This window comes from Microcaecilia unicolor, unplaced genomic scaffold, assembly GCF_901765095.1.
Source record: "Microcaecilia unicolor unplaced genomic scaffold, aMicUni1.1, whole genome shotgun sequence".
NCBI classification, from domain to species: Eukaryota; Metazoa; Chordata; class Amphibia; order Gymnophiona; family Siphonopidae; genus Microcaecilia; species Microcaecilia unicolor.
This window is the reverse complement of record NW_021963040.1, coordinates 188,756-211,789: the sequence shown is the minus strand read 5'-3', so window position 1 is coordinate 211,789 and position 23,034 is coordinate 188,756. Positions and strand designations below refer to the sequence as shown.

Genomic DNA, 23,034 nt, shown 5'->3' with positions numbered 1-23,034 from the left:
GGGTGAACGGGGCACCTATATGTGGGTACAGTGGGTTTCTGGTGAGTTTTGGAGAGCTCACAGTTTCCACCACACGTGTAACAGGTAGGGGGAGGTATGGGCCTGGGTCCACCTGACTGCAGTGCAATGCACCCACCACTAGACTACCCTAGGGATCTGCATGCTGCTCTAATGTACCGGAGTATAACATCTAAGGCTGGTATAGAGGCTGGTAAGTAATATCTTTAATCACATTTTTTGGGTGGGAGGGGGTGAGAGGGGGTTAGTGACTACTGAGGGAGTAAGGGGAGGTCATCTGGTCACTTAGGGCACTTTTTTATGGCTTACTCGTTAATAAATCAGGTCTAGACCAAAATCATTGGTGAGGCCCCACCTAGAGTACTGTGTTCAGTTTTGGAGGCCGGTCATATCTTGCTAAGAATGTAAAAAGAATTGAAGCGGTGCAAAGAAAAGCTACGAGAATGGTATGGGATTTGCGTTACAAGACGTATGAGGAGAGACTTGCTGACCTGAACATGTATACTCTAGAGGAAAGGAGAAACAGGGGTGATATGATACAGACGTTCAAATATTTCAAAGGTATTAATCCGCAAACGAACCTTTTCCGGAGATGTGAAGGCGGTAGAACGAGAGGACATGAAATGAGATTGAAGGGGGGCAGACTCAAGAAAAATGTCAGGAAGTATTTTTTCACGGAGAGAGTAGTGGATGCTTGGAATGCCCTCCCGCGGGAGGTGGTGGAAATGAAAACGGTAACAGAATTCAAACATGCGTGGGATAAATATAAAGGAATCCTGTTCAGAAGGAATGGATCCTAAGGAGCTTAGCCGAGATTGGGTGGCAGAGCCGGTGGCGGGAGGCATGGATGGTGCTGGGCAGACTTATACAGTCTGTGTCAGAGCTAGTGGTGGGAGGCGGAACTGTTGGTTGGGAGGTGGGGATGGTGCTGGGCAGACTTATACGGTCTGTGCCAGAGCTGGTGGTGGGAGGTGGGACTGGTGGTTGGGAGACAGGGATAGTGCTGGGCAGACTTATACGGTCTGTGCCAGAACCGGTGGTGGGAGGCGGGACTGGTGGTTGGGAGGTGGGGATGGTGCTGGGCAGACTTATATGGTCTGTGCCAGAACCGGTGGTGGGAGGCGGGACTGGTGGTTGGGAGGTGGGGATGGTGCTGGGCAGACTTATATGGTCTGTGCCAGAGCTGGTGGTGGGAGGCGGGACTGGTGGTTGGGAGACAGGGATAGTGCTGGGCAGACTTATACAGTCTGTGCCAGAGCCGGTGGTGGGAGGCGGGACTGGTGGTTGGGAGGTGGGGATGGTGCTGGGCAGACTTATATGGTCTGTGCCAGAGCTGGTGGTGGGAGGCGGGACTGGTGGTTGGGAGACAGGGATAGTGCTGGGCAGACTTATACAGTCTGTGCCAGAGCCGGTGGTGGGAGGCGGGACTGGTGGTTGGGAGGTGGGGATGGTGCTGGGCAGACTTATATGGTCTGTGCCAGAGCTGGTGGTGGGAGGCGGGACTGGTGGGTGGGAGGCGGGGATAGTGCTGGGCAGACTTATACGGTCTGTGCCCTAAAAAGGACAGGTACAAATCAAGGTAAGGTATACACAAAACGTAGCACATATGAGTTTATCTTGTTGGGCAGACTGGATGGACCATGCAGGTCTTTTTCTGCCGTCATCTACTATGTTACTATCCAGCTTATAGCCCTGGATGCTTTTGTTTTGTTCCATTATGGTAGAAAAACGTCCAAGTGTTAGGAACATAAGCATTTGATCATTCTTTCCATGCTCATACCATTATTTTCTCTTCATTTCCTTTTCGTTAATAAAGGGATATAAGTCTTGGATATATGGCATTAAAAAGTCACTATAATCGACTTAACAAGTACATAGATAGTGAGGTTGAAAGAAAACCCAGAAGTGCATCGAGTCCATCTGTCTAACTGACTTTTACACAGTTGGTGAGTGATTTGGAGTGGCATAGGCGGGGGGTGGGGGGGGCGGGTGGGACACGGACGACGACAAAGTTGGTGGTTGTTCCAAAGAAATGCTTGGTGTGAATCATATGAAGGGGAGGAACAAGAAAAACAAGAGTAATCCTAGTATACACTTCTATCTCACTCAGGAAACATCTGGTGATGAAAGGCAGAACAGTTTAACTAACTTCAAACAAACATAGGCGTATTGCATTTTATGGTTAGCTGAACATATTTTATTCTCTCTTTTCCTCAGTGCGATGGAAGTTTGTTTTAGGATTATCATTTACCTTTCAGAATGTGTATTGTATAACAATAAAAATGACAGAAAAAGCCCACTTGATCCATTCAGCCTATCCAGTCTCTCCAAAACTTTCATAATTTGTTAGCTGAGGATTTAAGGTCATACATTTCACGTCTTTTAGCCAATCGAATTTTCATCATGGTTCAAAAACATACGCAGCCATTTATAGGCTGAATGACAAGGAAAGCACATTACTAGACTGGATGAAAAATCTACTAAAGCAGTGCTTCTCAGCCCTCTCCTAGAGGCACCCCCAAGCTAGTCAGGTTTTCAGATTACCACAATGGGGCTGGTATTCACAACGTAGGAGGCAGCTCGGCTAACTCTCGCGGTCGGTGGTGAGGCCAGATATTCAAAGCCGGGCCGTTTCTGATGACCGGCCAAGCCAATATTCAGCACTGGCCGGTTAATGTTATAGCGGCCAAAGATAGGCCTGCTATTTGGGTGGCCTGATTTGGTTGTCAAACTTAGCCAGTGATGTGTTAAATGTTTGTGGCTAGCCGGCTATATCATATGATATAGCCGGCTAGCTGACCACGAATACTCAGTGGAAGATAGCCAGCTATCCCCCACTGAATATTAAATAGCGCTGAATATGGGCTAGAATGAATACGCATGAGATAAATTTGCATCTGTTGAAAAGCCACTGTATGAAACTCTCTCTCATGCGTATTCATTGTGTGGAGGCTATTATTAAGAATAAAATTGCAGAGCATATACAAAAACATGGACTGATGAGACAAAGTCAGCACGGATTTAGTGAAGGGAAGTCTTGCCTCACCAATCTAATGCATTTTTTTGAGGGGGTAAGCAAACATGTGGACAATGGGGAGCCGGTTGATATTGTATATCTGGATTTTCAGAAGGCGTTTGACAAAGTGCCGCACGAAAGACTCCTGAAGAAATTGCAGAGTCATGGAATCGGAGGTAGGGTATTATTATGGATTAAGAACTGGTTGAAAGATAGGAAGCAGAGAGTAGGATTGCGTGGCCAGTATTCTCAGTGGAGGAGGGTAGTTAGTGGGGTCCCGCAGGGGTCTGTGCTGGGTCCGTTGCTTTTTAATGTATTTATAAATGACCTAGAGATGGGAATAACTAGTGAGGTAATTAAATTCGCCGATGACACAAAATTATTCAGGGTCGTCAAGTCGCAGGAGGAATGTGAACGATTACAGGAGGACCTTGCGAGACTGGGAGAATGGGCGTGCAAGTGGCAGATGAAGTTCAATGTTGACAAGTGCAAAGTGATGCATGTGGGTAAGAGGAACCCGAATTATAGCTACGTCTTGCAAGGTTCCGCGTTAGGAGTTACGGATCAAGAAAGGGATCTGGGTGTCGTCGTCGATGATACGCTGAAACCTTCTGCTCAGTGTGCTGCTGCGGCTAGGAAAGCGAATAGAATGTTGGGTGTTATTAAGAAGGGTATGGAGTCCAGGTGTGCGGATGTTATAATGCCGTTGTATCGCTCCATGGTGCGACCGCACCTGGAGTATTGTGTTCAGTACTGGTCTCCGTATCTCAAAAAAGATATAGTAGAATTGGAAAAGGTACAGCGAAGGGCGACGAAAATGATAGTGGGGATGGGACGACTTTCCTATGAAGAGAGGCTGAGAAGGCTAGGGCTTTTCAGCTTGGAGAAGAGACGGCTGAGGGGAGATATGATAGAAGTGTATAAAATAATGAGTGGAATGGATCGGGTGGATGTGAAGCGACTGTTCACGCTATCCAAAAATACTAGGACTAGAGGGCATGAGTTGAAGCTACAGTGTGGTAAATTTAAAACGAATCGGAGAAAATTTTTCTTCACCCAACGTGTAATTAGACTCTGGAATTCATTGCCGGAGAACGTGGTACGGGCGGTTAGCTTGACGGAGTTTAAAAAGGGGTTAGATAGATTCCTAAAGGACAAGTCCATAGACCGCTATTAAATGGACTGGAAAAATTCCTCATTTTTAGGTATAACTTGTCTGGAATGTTTTTACGTTTGGGGAGCGTGCCAGGTGCCCTTGACCTGGATTGGCCACTGTCGGTGACAGGATGCTGGGCTAGATGGACCTTTGGTCTTTCCCAGTATGGCACTACTTATGTACTTATGTACTTATCCAAAACCCAACTGGACACGTGTGCCTCCGGGAGAGGGTTGGGAAGAACTGAAGGCAAAGAAATGTATTTGACAGGTAACCGAACAAGTCCCACGAGAAAAATAACAATATACAAAGGAAGTAGAAACTTAGGAAGGCTAGACAAACCTCAGGATTAATAAAGTCAAATATTTATTGCTCTGGTGTATATATAAATAGAATAAACAAGCAGCAAGGGCACGCTGGATATCTGATGCCCAACGCCCTAAATGTCACCGGGAGAGGAATACCTTTTTGCATGCATTTTGGAGATGTGACAGAATAAAATTATTTTGGAGAGCGGTACAGAAATACCTTGAACAATTAACAGGGCAAGGGCTACTCCCCTCCTGGAGAGGAGTACTTTTGAACAAAAGCGATGCATATGGGATCTCAGATAAAAATGTGGAGTTATTCTTATGTAAGGCATATGCAGTGGGGAAAAAATGTATACTTAGACACTGGATGCAGGCGGAACCACCCTCCGTTTGGTTCTGGAGGAATAGGCTCCATGAGCTAATGCTCTGGGAAGCCAGGGCGGCCTATGGCAACCCAAAGAGAAGGAAGAATTTTATCAATAAATGCTGTACTTAATAACTTTGGCAAACCCTAACTTATGGGGAACCCAGTAGACATATACTCCTTGTTTTAGATGGGTAAAATCTGGTGACAGATTTTGGAAGGAATAGACACCATGAAGTAAGAAGTTCATGGCACAGAGGTTATAGTGGGGGGTGGGTAGAGGGGGAGTAAATGTGATAAAAATTGATGATACAGTTAAGATGTATATAAATGGATATGATGAGTTACTATGATTACAGAATGTTTGCCTTTAATAATTCTGTTCCAAATGTTTGATCATCAATAAAAATCGTTTAAATATATATAAATAGAATAAACATAAAATCAGTACATAAAATCCAATGTATTTATTTATTTGTTGCATTTGTATCCCACATTTTCCCACCTATTTGCAGGCTCAATGTGGCTTACAATGTTCCGTCATGGCATTCGCCAAACCAGAGTAAGAGATACAATTGGTATTATTTAAAACAATACACGGTAAAATAATATCAGTGCTAAAAAAAAAAAAAAAAAAAAATCGGCATTTCACAATAAATGTAAGGTCAGTGCTCTAGATGCGACACAGCACCGTGTTTCGGCATATAATGTGCCTGCCTCAGGAGCAGGGGCGTATCTGCGTGGGGCCTCAGGGGCCTGGGCCCCCGCAGATTTTGCCCTGGACCCCCCTACCGCCATCAACCCTCCCCCGCTGCCATTGCTTACTTTTGCTGGCGGGGGACCCCAACCCCCGCCAGCCGAGGTCTGCTTCCACCTGCCGCTGCCTTAAAAACTTCTTCTTCAGCCAGCGGGGGACCCCAAACCCCCGCCAGCCGCCCCGAGGTGTTTAAAATTCATCTTCGGCCTCCGTGGCCGTGCTGCTGTTGATAGGCGCTGTTGAAATCCACTTCGGAGTCTGACGTCATTGTACGTTGTACGTGCTGCGACGTCAGACTCCGAAGTGGATTCAACGAATCAGCATTGCAGCGTTACTTCCTTGAAGCACATGGCCACGGAGGAAGACGAACTATGCAGATTGCGGGTCGGACCTCGGCTGGCGGGGGTTGGGGCCCCCCGCCAGCAAAAGTAAGCAGCGGGGGAGGGTTGACGGCGGGGAGGGGGGCCAGGGCGAAATCTGCGGGGGCCCAGGCCCCTGTGGCCCCACGCAGATACGCCCCTGCTCCGCACAAGTTCCACTTTGTCATTAATCACTGTCTTTCCCTGCCAGTTTTGGGGCACAGACTGTAGAAGTCCGTCCCGGCACCAGTCCCACTTCCCAAATACTGGAGTTGCTGCTGTTGAAGCCCACTCTAGACTGTAGAAGCCTGTCCAGCATTCCCAACCTCTGAAGCTGCCGTCAAAGCTTACTCCAGTTATGAGGTCATTTACGTTTTGCTTTAATTGGATTCCATTCTGTTTCTATATAGTGTTCCTCTGTGTTTATCCCATGCATTCTTTAATTCCATCACGGCATTTGTCATCACAGTCTCTGCGGGAGATGACCCTCTTAGGGAGGAATGCTGGCTTCGGCCTAACCCCTGGTAAGCCTTTTCTTGGCTGGGAGGTGCATGGTGGAGGTGCCCAGCACTCCCACCAGCTGCCTTCCAGGTACTGTGGAGGACTTGCAGCCCATCTGCATATCCTCACAGCCTTCTCCAGGGTGACTCCTAGGTCCACCGTGATCCTCCCAGGAAGTTTGCTCCAGATGCCCAGGGCTTCCAGGTGCCTTTTGGCTAAGATCAGGTGATCCTCAGGGGGAGGAATGCTGGCTTTGGCCTAACCCTAAGTCTTTTCTTGGCTGGGAGGTGCATGGTGAAGGTGTCCTGCGCTCCCACCAGCTGCTGTGGAGAACTTGTACCCATCTGCATATCCTCACAGCCTTCTCCGGGGTAACTCCCAGGTCCACTCCACTCCACTCAGGGCCTTCGCTCTAGGTGCCCTGCACTCCCACCAGCTGCCTTTCAGGTACTGTGGAGGACTTGCAGCCCATCTGCATAACAGCCTTCTCCGGGGTGACTCCCAGGTCCACATTGATCCTCCCAGGGCCTTCGCTTCAGGTGACCAGGGCTTCCAGGTGCCTTTTGGCTAATATCAGGTGACCCTCAGGGGAGGAATGCTGGCTGCAGCCTAACCCCTGGTAAGCCTTTTCATGGCTGGGAGGTGTGTGGTGGAGGTGCCTGGCGTTCCCACCAGCTGCCTTCCAGATGCGTGGAGGACTTGTAGCCCATCTGCATATCCACACAGCCTTCTCTGGGGCAACTCCCAGGTCCACTCCGATCCTCCCAGGACCTTGCTCCAGGTGCTGCATGCCGAAACATTTTCTCTATACACTTTGTAATTTCTGCCAGTTACTTCTTATGGCTCCAGTACACTCTCTCTTCTTAGTACTGTCCCTTCCCAAACTCTTTCTCCATGTAAAACCCGCTTTGTCTGCAACAAACTTTCCTACATCCATGACCTCTGTATCTCTCGTACTCTCCATCTGCTTGTCTTGAGAGTTGGCTTTGCCCTGAAGACTCTGCTTCAGAAGCAGCCCTTTGTCATAGAGGTTACCTTTCCTCCCCAACTCCTCACCCAGTTGGCCGCGGAAATGGTCTCGGGTTACTACTTTTTGGATTTCAATCTCTTCTTCCACCTCAGTCTCACTGCTGTTCGCCCTTCGAAGTCCACTCCATCCATCTATTCAGTCCTCTGCCTCTCCAAGTAGCAATCATTTATTAATCCCCTTTCTTCCTTTCTTGCTGACTTTGATGCCTGGTTTTCCTTCTTTCTTGAACCTTAATCTCATTCCCTCATTCTTGGATGGATTTTAACATTCATGCTAATGATCTCTCTGACTCAGTTTCACGCTTTAACATCCTCTTTCAATCTTCAACTGTGCTCCACTACCCCCATTCACCAGAATGGCCACTGTCTTGATCTTATCATCTTCTCCAACTGCTCACTCTCCAGTTTCTGCGCTTCGGGTCTTCCCCTCTCTGTCCATCATCTGATAACTGTCACACCCCCAGTCTTGTCCAATCTCAACCAATACATTTAAGAATCTTCAGGCTATTGACCCTTCTACTCTGTCCTCCAGTTTTTCTAATCTCTTCTCAACCACTATGTTATCCAAGTCTGTCAATGAGGCTGTCTCTTCCTATAATACTACTCTCTCCTCTGCTCTGAATACTCTCGCTCCTCTCATTCCCCATTCTGTAAGGTGTGTCAAATCAAACCCCAGCCTTGGCTGACCTCTAGAATCCGCTACTTACGTTCCTGTGCCCGCTCTTCCGAACGCCTTTGGCTGAATCCTGTACCCATGCTGACTTCATACATTTCAAATTCTTGCTGACCTCCTTCCAGTCTGCTCTTTCACTTGCCAAACAGGACTACTACATCCAGTTGACAAATTCTCTTGGCTCAAACCTCCAATGTCTCTTTGCCACATTGAACTCTGATCTTTACAAAGTGCCTTCACCTCCAACTCCCCTTCACTTTCTCCCCAGACTTCGGTTGAGTACTTTCATGATAAGGTACACAAGATTAAACTTGAATTCTCAACCAAGTCACCTCTACCTCTCCTTCCCTTAGTCCGTTCGCTCAACCCTCTCTCAACCCTCCTTCAACCCCTGCCTCCTATTCTTCCTCTTCTGAAATCACTGAAAAGGAAGCTGCTCATTTTCTTTCCTCCTCAAAACTACCTGTTCCTCTGATCCTATTCCCACCCATCTACTTAGCACTATCTCTCCTACTATCATCCCTTCTGTCATATCCTCAATCTTTTACTTTCCACTGTGACTATTCCTGATGCCTTCAAACATGCCGTAGTCATCCGACTCCTCAAAAAACCTTCATTGGACCCTACCTGTACTTCCAAATATCACCCCATATCCCCATTCTTGATCCACTTCAATCTGGCTTTCACTTTCTTTATTCAATTGAAAGCGCTTGTCAAAGTCTCCAATGACCTGGTTCCTGGCCAGATCCAAAAGGTCTCTATTCTATCATCATCCTTCTCAATCTATCTGCTGCTTTCGACACTGTTGATCACAGCCAGTGGTGTGCTGGTAAATGTTTAAGTGGTGTGCTGGTAAATGTTTAACAACAGGCTCTCTTCCCCGGTCCCCTTCTGCGCCCCCCCCCCCCGGTCCCCCTCTGCACCCCCCCAAATTGCAGAGCTGGCTATAGCCGGGGAGAGAGCCTGGGGAGGGTGGCAATGCATTACCTCCAGGAAAAAAAAATTAAATGATCCCAGGTTCCAATCTAATTCATGTTTAATGTGCGATAAAATGCCATAAATAAGTAAATAAATATAAACTTTTAATGCTGAGCACCAGATTCTCAAAGTGAACATATTCCAAACACTATAATGAAAATAAAATGATTTTTTTTTCTACCTTTGTTGTCTGTTGACTGTTTTTCTGATCATGCTGGCCCAGTATCCGAATCTGCTGCTATCTGTCCTCTTAACTCCGTTTCCAGGGCTTCCTTTCCTTCCTCCTTTCTTCTTCATTTCTGGTCCTCCGCAGACTTGACTGTCCAGTGGATCCAGCTTCTGCCTATTTTCTTCATCCATGTGCAGTTTTTCTCCTCTCTTCCTTTTCCCTCATCTCATCTCCTTCCTCACTCTCCCCTCCCCTCCGTCCATGTCCAGCATTTCTTCTCTCTCCCCTCCTCTCCCCTGCCCTCCATCCACCCATGTCCAGCGACCCTTCCCTCCCCCTGCCCTCCATGCACCCATGCCCAGCAACCCTCCTCTCCCCTGCCCTCCATGCACCCATGTCCAGCGACCCTCCTCTCCCCTGCCCTCCATCCACCCATGTCCAGCGACCCTTCTCTCCCCCTGCCCTCCCCCCTCCATCCACCCATGCCCAGCGACTCCCTTCTCTCCCCTGCCCTCCCCACCAGCCACCCATGCCCAGCGACTCTCCTCTCTCCCCTGCCCCCCTCCAGCCACCCATACCCAACGACCTCCTTCTCTCCCTTGCTCCCCACCTCCTCCTCCAGCGACTCCCTTCGCTCCCCTGCCTCCCCCTCCAGCCACCCAAATCTAGTGACTCCCTTCTCTCCCCTGCCTCCCTCCAGCCACCCATACCCAGCGATTGCCCTCTCTCCCCTGCCCCTCCTCCAGCCCCCTGTGCCCAGCGACTCCCTTCTCTCCCTTGCCCCCCTCCTCCTCCTCTAGCCACCCATGTCCAGCAACTCCCTTCTCTCCCCTGCCCCCTTCCTCCTCCAGCCACCCATATCTAGTGACTCCCTTCTCTCCCCTGCCCCCCTCCATCCACCCATACCCAGCGACTGCCCTCTCTCCCCTGCCCCCCTCCAGCTACTCATGCCCAGCGACTCCCTTCTCTCCCTGCCCCTCCTCCTCTCCTCCAGCCACCCATGTCCAGCGACTCCCTTCTCTCCCCTGCCCCTTCCTCCTCCAGCCACCCATATCCAGCGACTCCCTTCTCTCCCCTGCCCCCCCCTCCAGCCACCCATGTCCAGCGACTCCCTTCTCTCCCCTGTCACCCCTTCCTGAGTTGTTCAGTGACTTCTTTGGGACAGGCAGTCTTGCCTGCCCACTGCCGGTGCTCTCCCCCACTGCCGGATCGCTCTTCAAAATGGCCGCCGAGACTTACTTCAGCAGAAGTCTCAGCGGCCATTTTTAGAGCCGGCTCGCAAGTCGGAACAAAATTTAACAACCAGCTCACAAGCCGGCTCCAGCACACCACTGTCTACATCCCTCAGCAACATTTACACACCTGGAATGCTTTTCAAGTGATGGCGACACAGTACCTGAGGAGGTGTTGTAGTATAGATACAGCCTGTGGATCCTGCAAACATGCTGCATTAAAGTCATTTGATCCTCCGCTGTTACACATCTCTTCCAAGCTGCAACATAAAACCACCACAACTCAGCAAGCTTATCATATTGGGCATATTTTGACTACATTTTTTCCCGTGGACCACACTGTGCAAGTGTATCACATAAAAACCAGATCTAACAGAGTGGTCTAATTTCAGGGCCTCTCTCTTACATGCTTGGTGTACAGTGCTGTGTACATCTAGTAGCACTGTAGAAATGATATATCAGTAAAAGTGAGGCACAGAGAGGAAGGAAGACTTGAACAATGTTACTGGCTAAATCAAGATTCAGAATGAATATGAAAGCCCATGGATACTTTACAGAAAAGCTTGTATTTAATTATTTAATCTGCTACAACAGAGTAAAAAGGTGAATTTTTTTCCTACCAATAATGCCAGGGACAAGGGGTCATTGTACTAAGCTGAAGGAGTGGAGTACAGAGGAAATACTTTCTTAATGGAGTGAGTAGTAGATGCCTGGGATATCTCATGAATGTGAATGGTCAAAGCAAATATTGTGACAAAATGTAATGTTCTTGGGAGAGGTACAGATGACAATAGTTAAAAAAAAAAAAAAAAAAAGGCTGATGACTAAACAATGTGGGTGTTGGCTTAGATTTGGAAATCTTTATTCTCAGCTACCCGGAATAGTAGAGGGCCAAAAAGGAGAAAAGATACAGCCGACTTACAAAGCATGATGGTATAGCAGGAAGTTTATCAGAATTGGAAGGTTTTTTTTCTGGCCAATGATGAAGAGATCAGTTTGATCTGGTTAGCTCTGGAAGATTTTGTATTATCTAGGAGCTCTTTGAGGCCTTTTTCCTTCCAGGTTTGAGCTACATGATCTGCATACGGTGGGACTAGAATTGTCATACATATAACCTAACCAGGACATTTTCAGTTTGTGGAAATTTTGGGTATTTTGTATACTGCTCCTTCACAACCAGACTACTAGTATAGAAAAATTTTAATAAACTAGACTTTTGAAGGGAAGTCTTGCCTCACCAATCTGCTGCATTTCTTTGAAGGGGAAACAAACATGTGGCCAAAGGTGAGCCGGTTGGTATTGTGTATCTAGATTTTCAGAAGGCGTTTGATAAAGTCCCTCCTGAAAGACTACAGAGGAAATTAGAGGGACATGGGATCAGAGGTAGTGTCTTACTGTGGATTAAAAACTGGTTGAAAGATAGGAAACAGAGAGTAGGGTTAAAAGGTCAATATTCGCAATGGAGAAGGGTAGTTAGTGGAGTCCGTCAAGGATCTGTGCTGGCACCTCTGCTTTTTAACATATTCATAAATGACCTAGAGATGGGGGTGACTAGTGAGATAATCAAATTTGCTGATGACACAAAGTTATTCAAAGTCGTCAAATCGCAGGAAGATTGTGAAAAATTACAAGAGGACCGTACGAGACTGGGAGACTGGGCGTCTAAATGGCAGATGACGTTTAATGTGAATAAGTGCAAAGTGATGCGTATAGGAAAGAGGAACCCAAACTATAACTACGTCATGCAGGGTTCAGCGTTAGGAGTCACGGACCAAGAAAGGGATCTAGGTGTCATCGCTGATGATACGTTGAAACCTTCTGCTCAAAGTGCTGCAGCGGCTAGGGAAGCAAATAGAATGTTGGGTATTATTAGGAAATGAATGGAAAACAAAAATGAGGATATTATTCTGCCATTGTATCACTCCATGATGCGACCGCACCTCGAGTATTGTGTGCAATTCTGGTCGCCACACCTCAAAAAAGATATAGTGGAATTAGAAAAGGTGCAGAGAAGGGCAACAAAGATGATACAGGGGATGGGACGACTTCCCTATGAGGAAAGGCTGAAGAGGCCGGGGCTCTTGGAGAAAAGGCGACCGAGGGGAGATATGATAGAGGTCTATAAGATAATGAGTGGAATGGAACGTGTCGATGTGGAGCATCTGTTTACGCTTTCCAAAAATACTAGGACAAGGGGGCATGTGATGAAGCTGCAGTGTAGTAAATTTAAAACGAATCGGAGGAAATATTTCTTCACTCAACGCGTAGTTAGACTCTCAAACTCGTTGCCGGAAAAAGTGGTTAAGGCAGTTGACTTAGCGGACTTTAAAAAAGGGTTGGATGGCTTCCTGGAGGAAAAGGCCATAGAATGTTATTGAATGGACGAGGGAAAAATCCACTATTTCTGGGATGGGCGGGACAAATTGTTTGTTCTTTCAGCCGCTGTCGGAGACAGGGTGCTGGGCTCGATGGACCCTTGGTCTGTCCCAGCATGGCGATGCTTATGTACTTATGAAGGCACTGTACAGAGGAATAGAGTCAACATCAACAGAGGAAGATCCACTGGAAGGTACAGTCATCTAAGCGCTACATAAATGAAGGCCTTCACTCAGAATAAGCAAGAGCCTCTTTTCTGCCTTGTAATGATTATGGAGGTGGCCTTTCTGACTCACACAGACATTCTTCTGTAGTGCTTGCATTCAGCATGATTGTGTTCTGAGCCTAAAACAAATGAGATTCCTGGTATTGGGTGTTAAAGTTCTGGATTCTTCTATATCAAAAACCTGACTTCGCCTGCACCACATTCCAAAAGTATTTTCTAAATCAAAGAGAAATTGACTAGGACAAAGGAGACTACAGAAGAGAACAATTCTTCAAAACATAGGTCAGCTATGCTTGTGTCCATTCAGCAGAGCAGGGGAAAAAAAACCACTGATAAGACTGCTTAGTGCAGAAAGGGCCTCAATGCTCATCACAATAGTTTTGAGCTCTGCGAGAGCTATTCTATCCTAGTGCTATGCTGAGATGTCAACCACCTGAGTGCCCGATCAGTCCTGCAGGCTGACTAAGAATAATGGAATTAAGTTACCAATAATGCAGTGCCATACTTCAGGTTTCACAGTTTGCTCTTACCTGTGGAGTCTGGCATGTGTATACTGCAAGAACACTCCTGTGTCTCCTCGACTCTGAAGAGCCCGATCCCAGTCAAACCGGTAATCAGACAAAAGGGGACCCTTGAAATCCTGAAAAATAAAATGGTTATTTCATTACAACTTGAATCATGAAGCTCATCTCTCATGCAAGGTTTGACCTTACAAGCAACTCTCTTGCTGACGAATAAGCACTGGCTCCCCATCGCTTAAAGACTAAAATTTACTCTTGACATTCAAATTTCTTCATTCAAGATTACAAGTCCTACTCTCTAATATGCTAATTCCCTATATCCCTGAGAGGTCTCCGTCCCTAAAATAGCAAGCTTTTAGTATATTATCATTGTCGGGAGCTTAGCTGGAACACATGCACCAATCTGCCTTTTGCTACTTCCAGGCTGATTTTCGAAAGAGAAGGGCGCCCATCTTTCCACACAAATCTGGAGATGGGCGTCCTTCTCCCAGGGTCACCCAAATCGGCATAATCGAAAGCCGATTTTGGGCGTCCTCAACTGCTTTCCGTCGCGGGGACGACCAAAGTTCACGGGGTCGTGTCGGAAGCGTAGCGAAGGCGGGACTGGGGCATGCTTAACACATGGGCGTCCTCGGACGATAATGGAAAAAAGAAGGGCGTCCCTGATGAGCACTTGGGCGACTTTACTTGGTCCTTTTTTTGTTACGTCCAAACCTCGAAAAGGTGCCCAAACTGACCAGATGACCACCGGAGGGAATCGGGGATGACCTCCCCTTACTCCCCCCCCAGTGGTCACCAACCCCCTCCCACCCTAAAAAAAAACAACTTTTTAAATATTTTTTGCCAGCCTCAAATGTCATATCTAGCTCTATGACAGCAGTATGCAGGTCCCTGGAGTAGTTTTAGTGGGTCCAGTGCACTTCAGGCAGGCGGACTCAGGCCCATCCCCCCCCTACATGTTACACTTGTGGTGGTAAATGGGAGCCCTTCAAAACCCACCACAAACCCACTGTACCCACATGTAGATGCCCCCCTTCACCCCTTAGGGCTATGGTAGTGGTGTACAGTTGTGGGGAGTGGGTTTTGGGGGGCTCAGCATACAAGGTAAGGGAGCAATGCACCTGGGAGCAATTTCTGAAGTACACTGCAGTGCCCCCTAGGGTGCCCAGTTGGTGTCCTGGCATGTCAGGAGGACCAGTGCACTACGAATGCTGGCTCCTCCCACAACCAAATGGCTTGCATTTGGTCGTTTCTGAGATGGGCGTCCTCGGTTTCCATTATCGCCGAAAATTGGGGACGTCCATCTCTAAGGATGACCATCTCTAAGGTCGACCTAAATTTCCAGATTTGGGCGTCCCCGACCGTATTATCTAAACGAAAGATGAGGCCCATCTTGTTTCAATAATACGGGTTTCCCTGCCCCTTTTCTGGGACGTCCTCAGGAAAACTTGGGCGCCCCTTTCGATTGTGGATTCATCTTGAACTTTCCTTGCCAACATTCAAGAAGGTACTGAAGGCTTTTTATTTTCTCTCAGGCTTTCAACGAAGGATGGAGGATTTAGGACTGTAACAATGGCCCTCTGGTAGCCTCCTTTCTTTTGCTTTCATCTCTATCCTTTTTTTTTTATTTCTTTTGAATTGTTGTTATTATTACTTATTATGATGCTATAAAACTCTGATCTTTCCTATCATTTGAATTATAACTTCATGATTGCAAACTGCTCTGTTACCCTGCAAAGGACTGTATAGGGAATTCTCAATAAACAGACGTCTCTGAAATCAAAAAGACACACAGCTGCAGGTTCCTATGGTACAGGGAAGAGATGTGGGCAGTGGCGTTCCTGGCCTGGATGGCACCCGGGGCGGAGCACCGATGCCCCCCCCCCCCCCCCGCCGCTAAATTACACCTCGCCCCCTCCGGCGAAATGACCCCCCCCCCAGGTGCACGCCGCTGGGGGGGGGGGGGGTGTGCCGCAGCGCGCGCCCACTTCGAGTTCGCTAAACTTCGCTTCGCTGCAGCTCCCTCTGCCCCGGGACAGGAAGTAACCTGCTCCGGGGCAGAGGAAGCTGCAGTAAACGAGCGACCCCCCAGCGGCGTGCACCCGGGGCGGACTGCCCCCACTTGGTACGCCACTGGATGTGAGGCAATAGTTTATGGCAGATACACTACCTGAACGATGAGTGCTGCAAGGCCAACTTTCTCTGCTGTATCATGAGGATTTTCCAGTTCTTTGGTTGCTAGAAAATATGCAAACACAGACACAAAAGAAAAGTCCATATAATGCTTAGACTAGGTGAAATCTGTAGTGTCTGATCAGCAGCTGGTACAGTAAAGGAAAGCGTGGTTACCGGTAAATTCACACTAATAGCAGAAAAGATTGTGACATCTACTTATAGCAAATCATTATTCAATGGCTCTGGCAAGAGGGAGCACATGACATTAAAATTAAGTACACCAGTAATGTGTGATAGCGCTGAATGTAAGGACATGGACACTGCTAGCCTTCACAAGTTTGATTGGAAGGCAATATATGCTTGTGTTTAACTAAAAAAAAACTATTAAGATGTAGCAATAAAGAAAGGAATTAGAAAAGGTTCAGAGAAGAACAACAAAAATGATACAAGGAATGGGGCAAGTTCCCTATGAGGAAAAGTTAAGAACATAAGAACGTAAGAATAGCCATACTGGGTCAGACCAATGGTCCATCTACCCCAGTATCCCGTTTCCAACAGTGGCCAAGCAGGTCACCAAGTGTATGGCAGAAACCCAAATACTGGCAACATTCCATGCTATCAATCCCAGGGCAAGCAGTTGCTTCCTATGTCTGTCTCATTAGCAGACTACGGACTTTTCTTCCAGGAACTTGTCCAAACCTTTTTTAAACCCAGATATGCTAACTGCTGTTACCACATCCTCTGGCAAAGAGTTCCAGAGGTTAACTATTCACTGAGTGAAAAAAAATGTTTCCTCCTATTTGTTTTAAAAGTATGTCCATGTAACTTCCTTGAGTGTAGGGTCCAAATTCCAACTTAGACATTTATTTCGAAAATACCCCTTTGTGTAACTTTGTCAAATGGTGTTCATCTCTTCTGCATAAGGAGTACAGGAAGCATTTGAAATATATAATGCCACTTTGGGATGACAATCATATTATAGAGATGAATCCTACCTATCAAGGAGACCGGGTGCGTAGGCCGTATATGTTACTTAGTTTAAGTATCTTGCATTAAAGGCCTAAAATTAGACAAATATAAGGCTTTCAGATCTACTGAGATATGGACTCCCAAGTATTTCAGTGAATCCACAGTCCAAGTCAGTGGGAACTCACTTTCCCCACCTGTTTCTCATTTTACACTGCACTGGAGTGCCACTGACTGACAAATTAACTTGAAGCATGGCATCATATTTCAAACAAAACCAGGGCTTCAAGTAAGGCCTATTGAGGATTGAGTAGAAGAATGTCATTGACAAATGCCAGTGATTTAATCAATTTATGCTTCAAAGAGACCTCAGTGACTTCCCTGTTCCTTTTAAGAAATCTCAAAAGTGGTTCTAAAACACAACAGAAGAATAAAGGGCAGAGGGGACAACCCTGTCTGGTACCTCTTTGAATAAAGAAGGCCTGTGTCCTGACCCCATTAACCAAGACTGACACCCGTGGCAATGTATATAGGTACGTATAACGCCAATGTACCAGTCTCAAAGTCTAACAAATGACAAGGTCTGGAAGAGAAAAGATCAATCAGCTCTATAACATGCTTCCTCAGAGGTCTCCGTCCCTAAAATATCAAGCTTTTAGTATACTATCATTGTCGGGAGCTTAGCTGGAACACATGCACCAATCTGCCTTTTGCTACTTCCAGGCTGATTTTCGAAAGAGAAGGGCGCCCATCTTTCGACACAAATCGGGAGATGAGCGTCCTTCTCCCAGGGTCACCCAAATCGGCATAATCGAAAGCCGATTTTGGGCATCCTCAACTGCTTTCCGTCGCGGGGACGACCAAAGTTCACGGGGTCGTGTCGGAAGCGTAGCGAAGGCGGGACTGGGGCATGCTTAACACATGGGCGTCGTCGGACAATAATGGAAAAAAGAAGGGCGTCCCTGATGAGCACTTGGGCAACTTTACTTGGTCCATTTTTTGTTACGTCCAAACCTCGAAAAGGTGCCCGAACTGACCAGATGACCACCGGAGGGAATCGGGGATGACCTCCCCTTACTCCCCCCCCAGTGGTCACCAACCCCCTCCCACCCTTTATATCCAGGTGGGCATAGGTCCAGTAGTGCAGGGTCATCTTCGAGGAGTAGCCATGTTTCCGTTATAAGCAGTAATCCGAGTTGTTCTGTTTCTATCCAGTCTCTTAGTAGTGCTGACTTATTAACTCCTGATCTTGCATTTATATATCCTATGGGTATCTGGGCGTGTTGGGGGGGGGGGGGGGCGGGATTTTGTTGTTCTATCTGTGCTACAGGTTTACGTTTTTTCTGTCTCTCAGTTTCCCGTTCTGTAGGAATTTGCTGGGTGTTGCGGTCGAGCGTGGTCTTCAATTTTCATTCTGTGACTCCTGCCTCACAATCTCTCCTGCCTGCTATCGTCGTCCTAGTTAAGTCAGTCTTGTCGTGTCATGTGTTTTCTCCGGCTGAGGTCAGCTTTTATCACCGCTGTTGGGGAGCTGGTCATAATCAAGCTTTAGGTCCATTACTAGATTAATATCACCAGCTTACACCAAGGATTTATCCAACTGTGCCACAAAGGCGTGGACCAGACCCGTAAAGAAAGAATAATCGTAGGAATTTGGGGAATATTATCAGACGCGTGAACTTTGTGCCTATGTGATTTATTCACAGCAAAATGTATCTACGAGCAGGATCTTTGCATAATGAGGTCACAGAACACTGAAGACTTTCAAATCAACACCACAACCCTCCCCTTCTGTAAATCTGTATCCACCCAATCACCTTTGAAAGTCATGTTTCTTGACCTCAGGCTATGACTGTTTTATAGTATTTTAACATATTTAATTTTGGTATGCTTGATGGGAGAAGTGATACCTGACACATTCCAAGAAACAAGTCTACCTCAACACACTTTCTACCTGCCCTCCTTTCCCTGCTTCCCACCAGCACCCCCCTTCCCAACACTCTCAACAACTTCCCCTCAGCCCCCCTTTTCACAACACACCAACTTCCCCCCCCCCCCCCCACCCATACACAAAGCAACTGGCCATAAAAAGTAGAAACAGGCCACAAATTTCTGTGGGAAGCACAACACAATATCCAAACAGTCACTATTGTTTGAAAACAATTTATAGAAACATGCAATCAAATGCCCACTGCAACATCAGATCCACATCACACTTGTCAGATACAGGAGAGCTGCATGGCTCTAAAACACTGGAAAAATACCCTCTAATCCAATGCCAAATCCAGGGAAGAGTGAATCTCCCTCCAAAAGCCATCTTGGGAGTAATGGAGTGGAGGAGTTGCCCAATTGATAGTACAGCTCCTTGCAATTTTGGGCAAGTCATTTAACCGTCTATTGCCCCAAGTATAAAATAAGTAACGCAAATATCTTTAAATCACAGAGAAGACCCTCAGCTAAAACAGGGTAGCCTTTGGCAGGGCCGAAAAATAATGGGTTTTCTCTGTGATTTAAAGATATTTGCTTTACTTACATAGTTTTGTCAATTGCACAGCAGTGATTTTACCTTTACTCTCCAGATTGGTCAGACTCCTGAGGCAGGTGCTTGGGTGCCGAAACACAGCAGCTGTGTCGAGTCCTTTTTGGTTGATTGTAAATAAACTTTATCTACTTCCATTCCTTGCATCTTCCTTGTGGTTCTTGGAAATGCCATCTGTGCCCTACTCCTTGACTGATTTTACTATAATCGTAAGGTTTGCTGTTCCCTCACCTCTTGTGGGTGTTTCTTCTGGGGCTCCAGAGGCATTCCTGGCATGAACGCTTAGACTATTGCAACTTGCTTCTTACAGGTCTCCCACTTAGCTATCTCTCTCCTCTTCAATCTGTTCAAAATTCTGCTGCACGACTAATATTCCGCCAGGGTCGTTATGCTCATATTAGCCCTCTCCTCAAGTCACTTCACTGGCTTCCTATCCGTTTCCGCATACAGTTCAAACTCCTCTTATTGACCTATAAGTGCATTCACTCTGCAGCTCCTCAGTACCTCTCCACTCTCATCTCTCCCTACATTCCTCCCAGGGAACTCCGTTCACTGGGTAAATCTCTCTTATCTGCACCCTTCTCCTCCACTGCTAACTCCAGACTCCGTTCCTTTTATCTTGCTGCACCATATGCCTGGAATAAACTTCCTGAGCCGGTACGTCAAGCTCCATCTCTGACCGTCTTCAAATCTAAGCTAAAAGCCCACCTTTTTGATGCTGCTTTTAACTCCTAACCCTTATTCACTTGTTCAGAACGCTTATTTTCTCATCCTCACTTTAATATTCCCTTATCTCTTGTTTGTCCTGTTTGTCTGTCCTAATTAGATTGTAAGCTCTGTCGAGCAGGGACTGTCTCTTCATGTTCAAGTGTACAGCGCTGCATACGTCTAGTAGCGCTATAGAAATGATAAGTAGTAGTCTTTGGGATTCCGAAATCCTGCTATTATTTGGGATTCTGGAATCTTGCTACCCTTTGTCCTTATCCCTTATTTATCCTGTTTCTCTGTCCTAATTAGATTGTAAGCTCTGTCGAGCAGGGACTATCTTTTCATGTTCAAGTGTACAGCGCTGCGTACGTCTAGCAGCGCTATAGAAATGATAAGTACTAGTAGTAGTAGTACTTTGCTGGCTAGCATCAAATTTCAGTATTAGCCAACCAATCTAAGCCTTGCAAATAGCAGCACAAAATCTAGCCCTGTTTCTGGGGTTGGCTTCTTTAACCTAAGCAGCTAGATTAAGAGTATTTACAGCCAGAAACCATCACAACTGAAAATGTGCTTAAAATTATTGGTAAATTTTAGCTGGCAATCTTAGGAACACCTACACCATTTGAAAGTTAACCCCTTTGATTATGGTTCTCCAAAACATTAATAAAAGGCAAGTCTTACTCTCTGAAGAAGCCATATTTTGTAGCATCCTTGTGCGAGCTTCATCTAGTACATCCTCCAGGAAGAGCACATCTCCTCTTCGAGTCTTCATCCCCTGCACCAAGCCAAAGCGCACATGCTGGCAGCTACACACGAACGCAAAAGAATAGGAAAAAACACACGCAGACTATATTAGAGATCTTCCTGTGCAAGACTTCTAACCTTTTAGATCAGTTTCACTCCTAAGCCATTTCCTCTGCTACATCTATGCCAGGCCCCCTCTTTCTCTACCTTAGGAGAATGTATTGGTCCATTAGTCTCCACATATTCTATCACTTCCTACCTCTGGTCCCAAAATCCCCATCTCTCTTTCCTCCCACTTACGTTTGAATTTCTTGGTGGTAGAAATTTCTTGTTTATTATTAATTACATTTGTACCCCGCGCTTTCCCAGCAGGTTTTCCTAGCAGGTTCAATGCGGCTTCCATAGTAAATAGAATTGCAAAGTCTTGAAGGAGAATGTTACAAGTTGTAGTAAACATATTAGTAGTGGGGTTTTGAGGATATGTAAATTGAGCATGGAGAGGTAAACAACGATAGGATGAGCAAAAGGAGAAGAGATTGGGAGGGGTAAGGAGTAGGAACGGATTGAGGAATGAGCATAAGGAGATTGTGAGACATGGTCAAAGGTATAATAATCGTCATGGCAGGAATCATGTGGTTGGGCTTAAAAAGTTAAGTTGGGTCATTAGGGTAAGCGTTCTTGAAGAGATGGGTCTTCAACATTTTTCTGAATGGTAGATGGTCGTTGATTGTTCGGATGGATCTTGGCAGTTCACTGTAGCTGTATAATACAGTTGTTTATCTGTAACACCTGTTCTCTGAAGACAGCAGTGCACCAATCACACAAAAGACACGCAATCTGAATGGGATGAAATTCCAGAGCTTTCTGGAAAAGGGAGTCTTTTCTGCTCACTTTGGCTCCACTGCTTCTCTCAGCTGCAGTGTATGTGATTGGTAAATGGTTATCTTCAGAGAATATCTGTTACAAACAACTGATTTTTTTTAAAGACAAGCAGATTACACAAATGGGGGTGGGGGGGTGGGGGCGAGAACATCACTTAAAAAAAAAAAGAACTACTAAAATTCATAAAATGAGCTCTAGGAAAAGGGGGTTCAGTTTTCCAAAAAAAAGGTCATGGAGGATGGGCAGTCTAAACCTTATACATCCATGAGAAGTGATAGTGTCTAAGGATCTCAAGGTTCTTGGATTTTAGAAGAAACTTTGCTACATAAGTACATAAGTGTTTCCATACTGGGACAGACCAAAGGTCCATCAAGCCCAGTATCCTGTTTCCAACAGTGGCCAATCCAGGTCACAAGTGCCTGGCAAGATCCCAAAACAGTACATTTTATGCTGCTTATCTTAGAAATAAGCAGTGAATTTTCCCAAGTATATTTTAATAATGGCTTACGGACTTTTCATTTAGGGAGATATCCTTTTTTAACACCCCGCTAAGCTAACTGCTTTTACCACATTCTCTGGCAATGAAGTCCAGAGCTTAATTACACATTGAGTGAAGAAATATTTTCTCCAATTTTTTTTTTATTTACTGCTTTGTAGCTTTATTGCATGCCCGCTAGTCCTATTTTTGAAAAGAGTAAACAAGTGATTCACGTCTACCCGTTCCGCTCCACTCATTATTTTATAGACCTCTATCATATCTCCCCCTCAGCAGTCTTTTCTCCAAGCTGAAGAGCCCTACCTGTTTCAGCCTTTCCTCATAGGGAAGTCGTCCCATCCCCTTTATCATTTTTGTCACCCTTCTCTGTACCTTTTCTAATTCCACTATAATCAAGGCGCTGTCACACCATGGAGTGATAAAAAAGCATTACAACATCCTTGTTTTAATTTTCCATTCCTTTCCTAATAATACCTAAAATTCTATTTGATTTCTTTGCCGCTACAGCACACTGCGCAGAGGGTTTCAACATATTGTCAACGATGACTCCAAGATCCTTTTCCTGGTCGGTGACTCAATGCGGAACCTTGCATCGCATTGCTATAGTTCGGGTTCCTCTTTCCCACATGCATCACTTTGCACTTGTTCACATTAAACGACATCTGCTATTAGAGGGATTAGATAATATGCATACAAGAGGCCCTCTAGATAATCTAGGGAGAAAGCATCAAACTAGTTTGCTGTGTGTCCCTATCCTCAAACAGAACGGAAGAGTCTTCTTGTTCTGGGAAGATTCATACAGACCTACTGTGGGTATTATTTATTCCCGCATCAAGAG

The 23,034-nt window shown here is 46.2% G+C and overlaps 1 protein-coding gene across 1 annotated transcript in view; it reads right to left on the bottom strand.

Moving 5' to 3' along the window:
* The window catches only part of RARS2 (arginyl-tRNA synthetase 2, mitochondrial), a 127,492-nt gene that overhangs the window by 17,444 nt on the left and 87,014 nt on the right, over window positions 1-23,034 (bottom strand). Inside the window, exons 14-17 of the mRNA XM_030188632.1 lie at window positions 20,756-20,880; window positions 15,857-15,924; window positions 13,696-13,805; window positions 10,728-10,823 (exon numbers count right to left, since the gene is read on the bottom strand). Of these exons, the coding sequence (XP_030044492.1) occupies window positions 10,728-10,823; window positions 13,696-13,805; window positions 15,857-15,924; window positions 20,756-20,880 (399 nt within the window). The remainder of the gene's footprint in view (window positions 1-10,727; window positions 10,824-13,695; window positions 13,806-15,856; window positions 15,925-20,755; window positions 20,881-23,034) is intronic.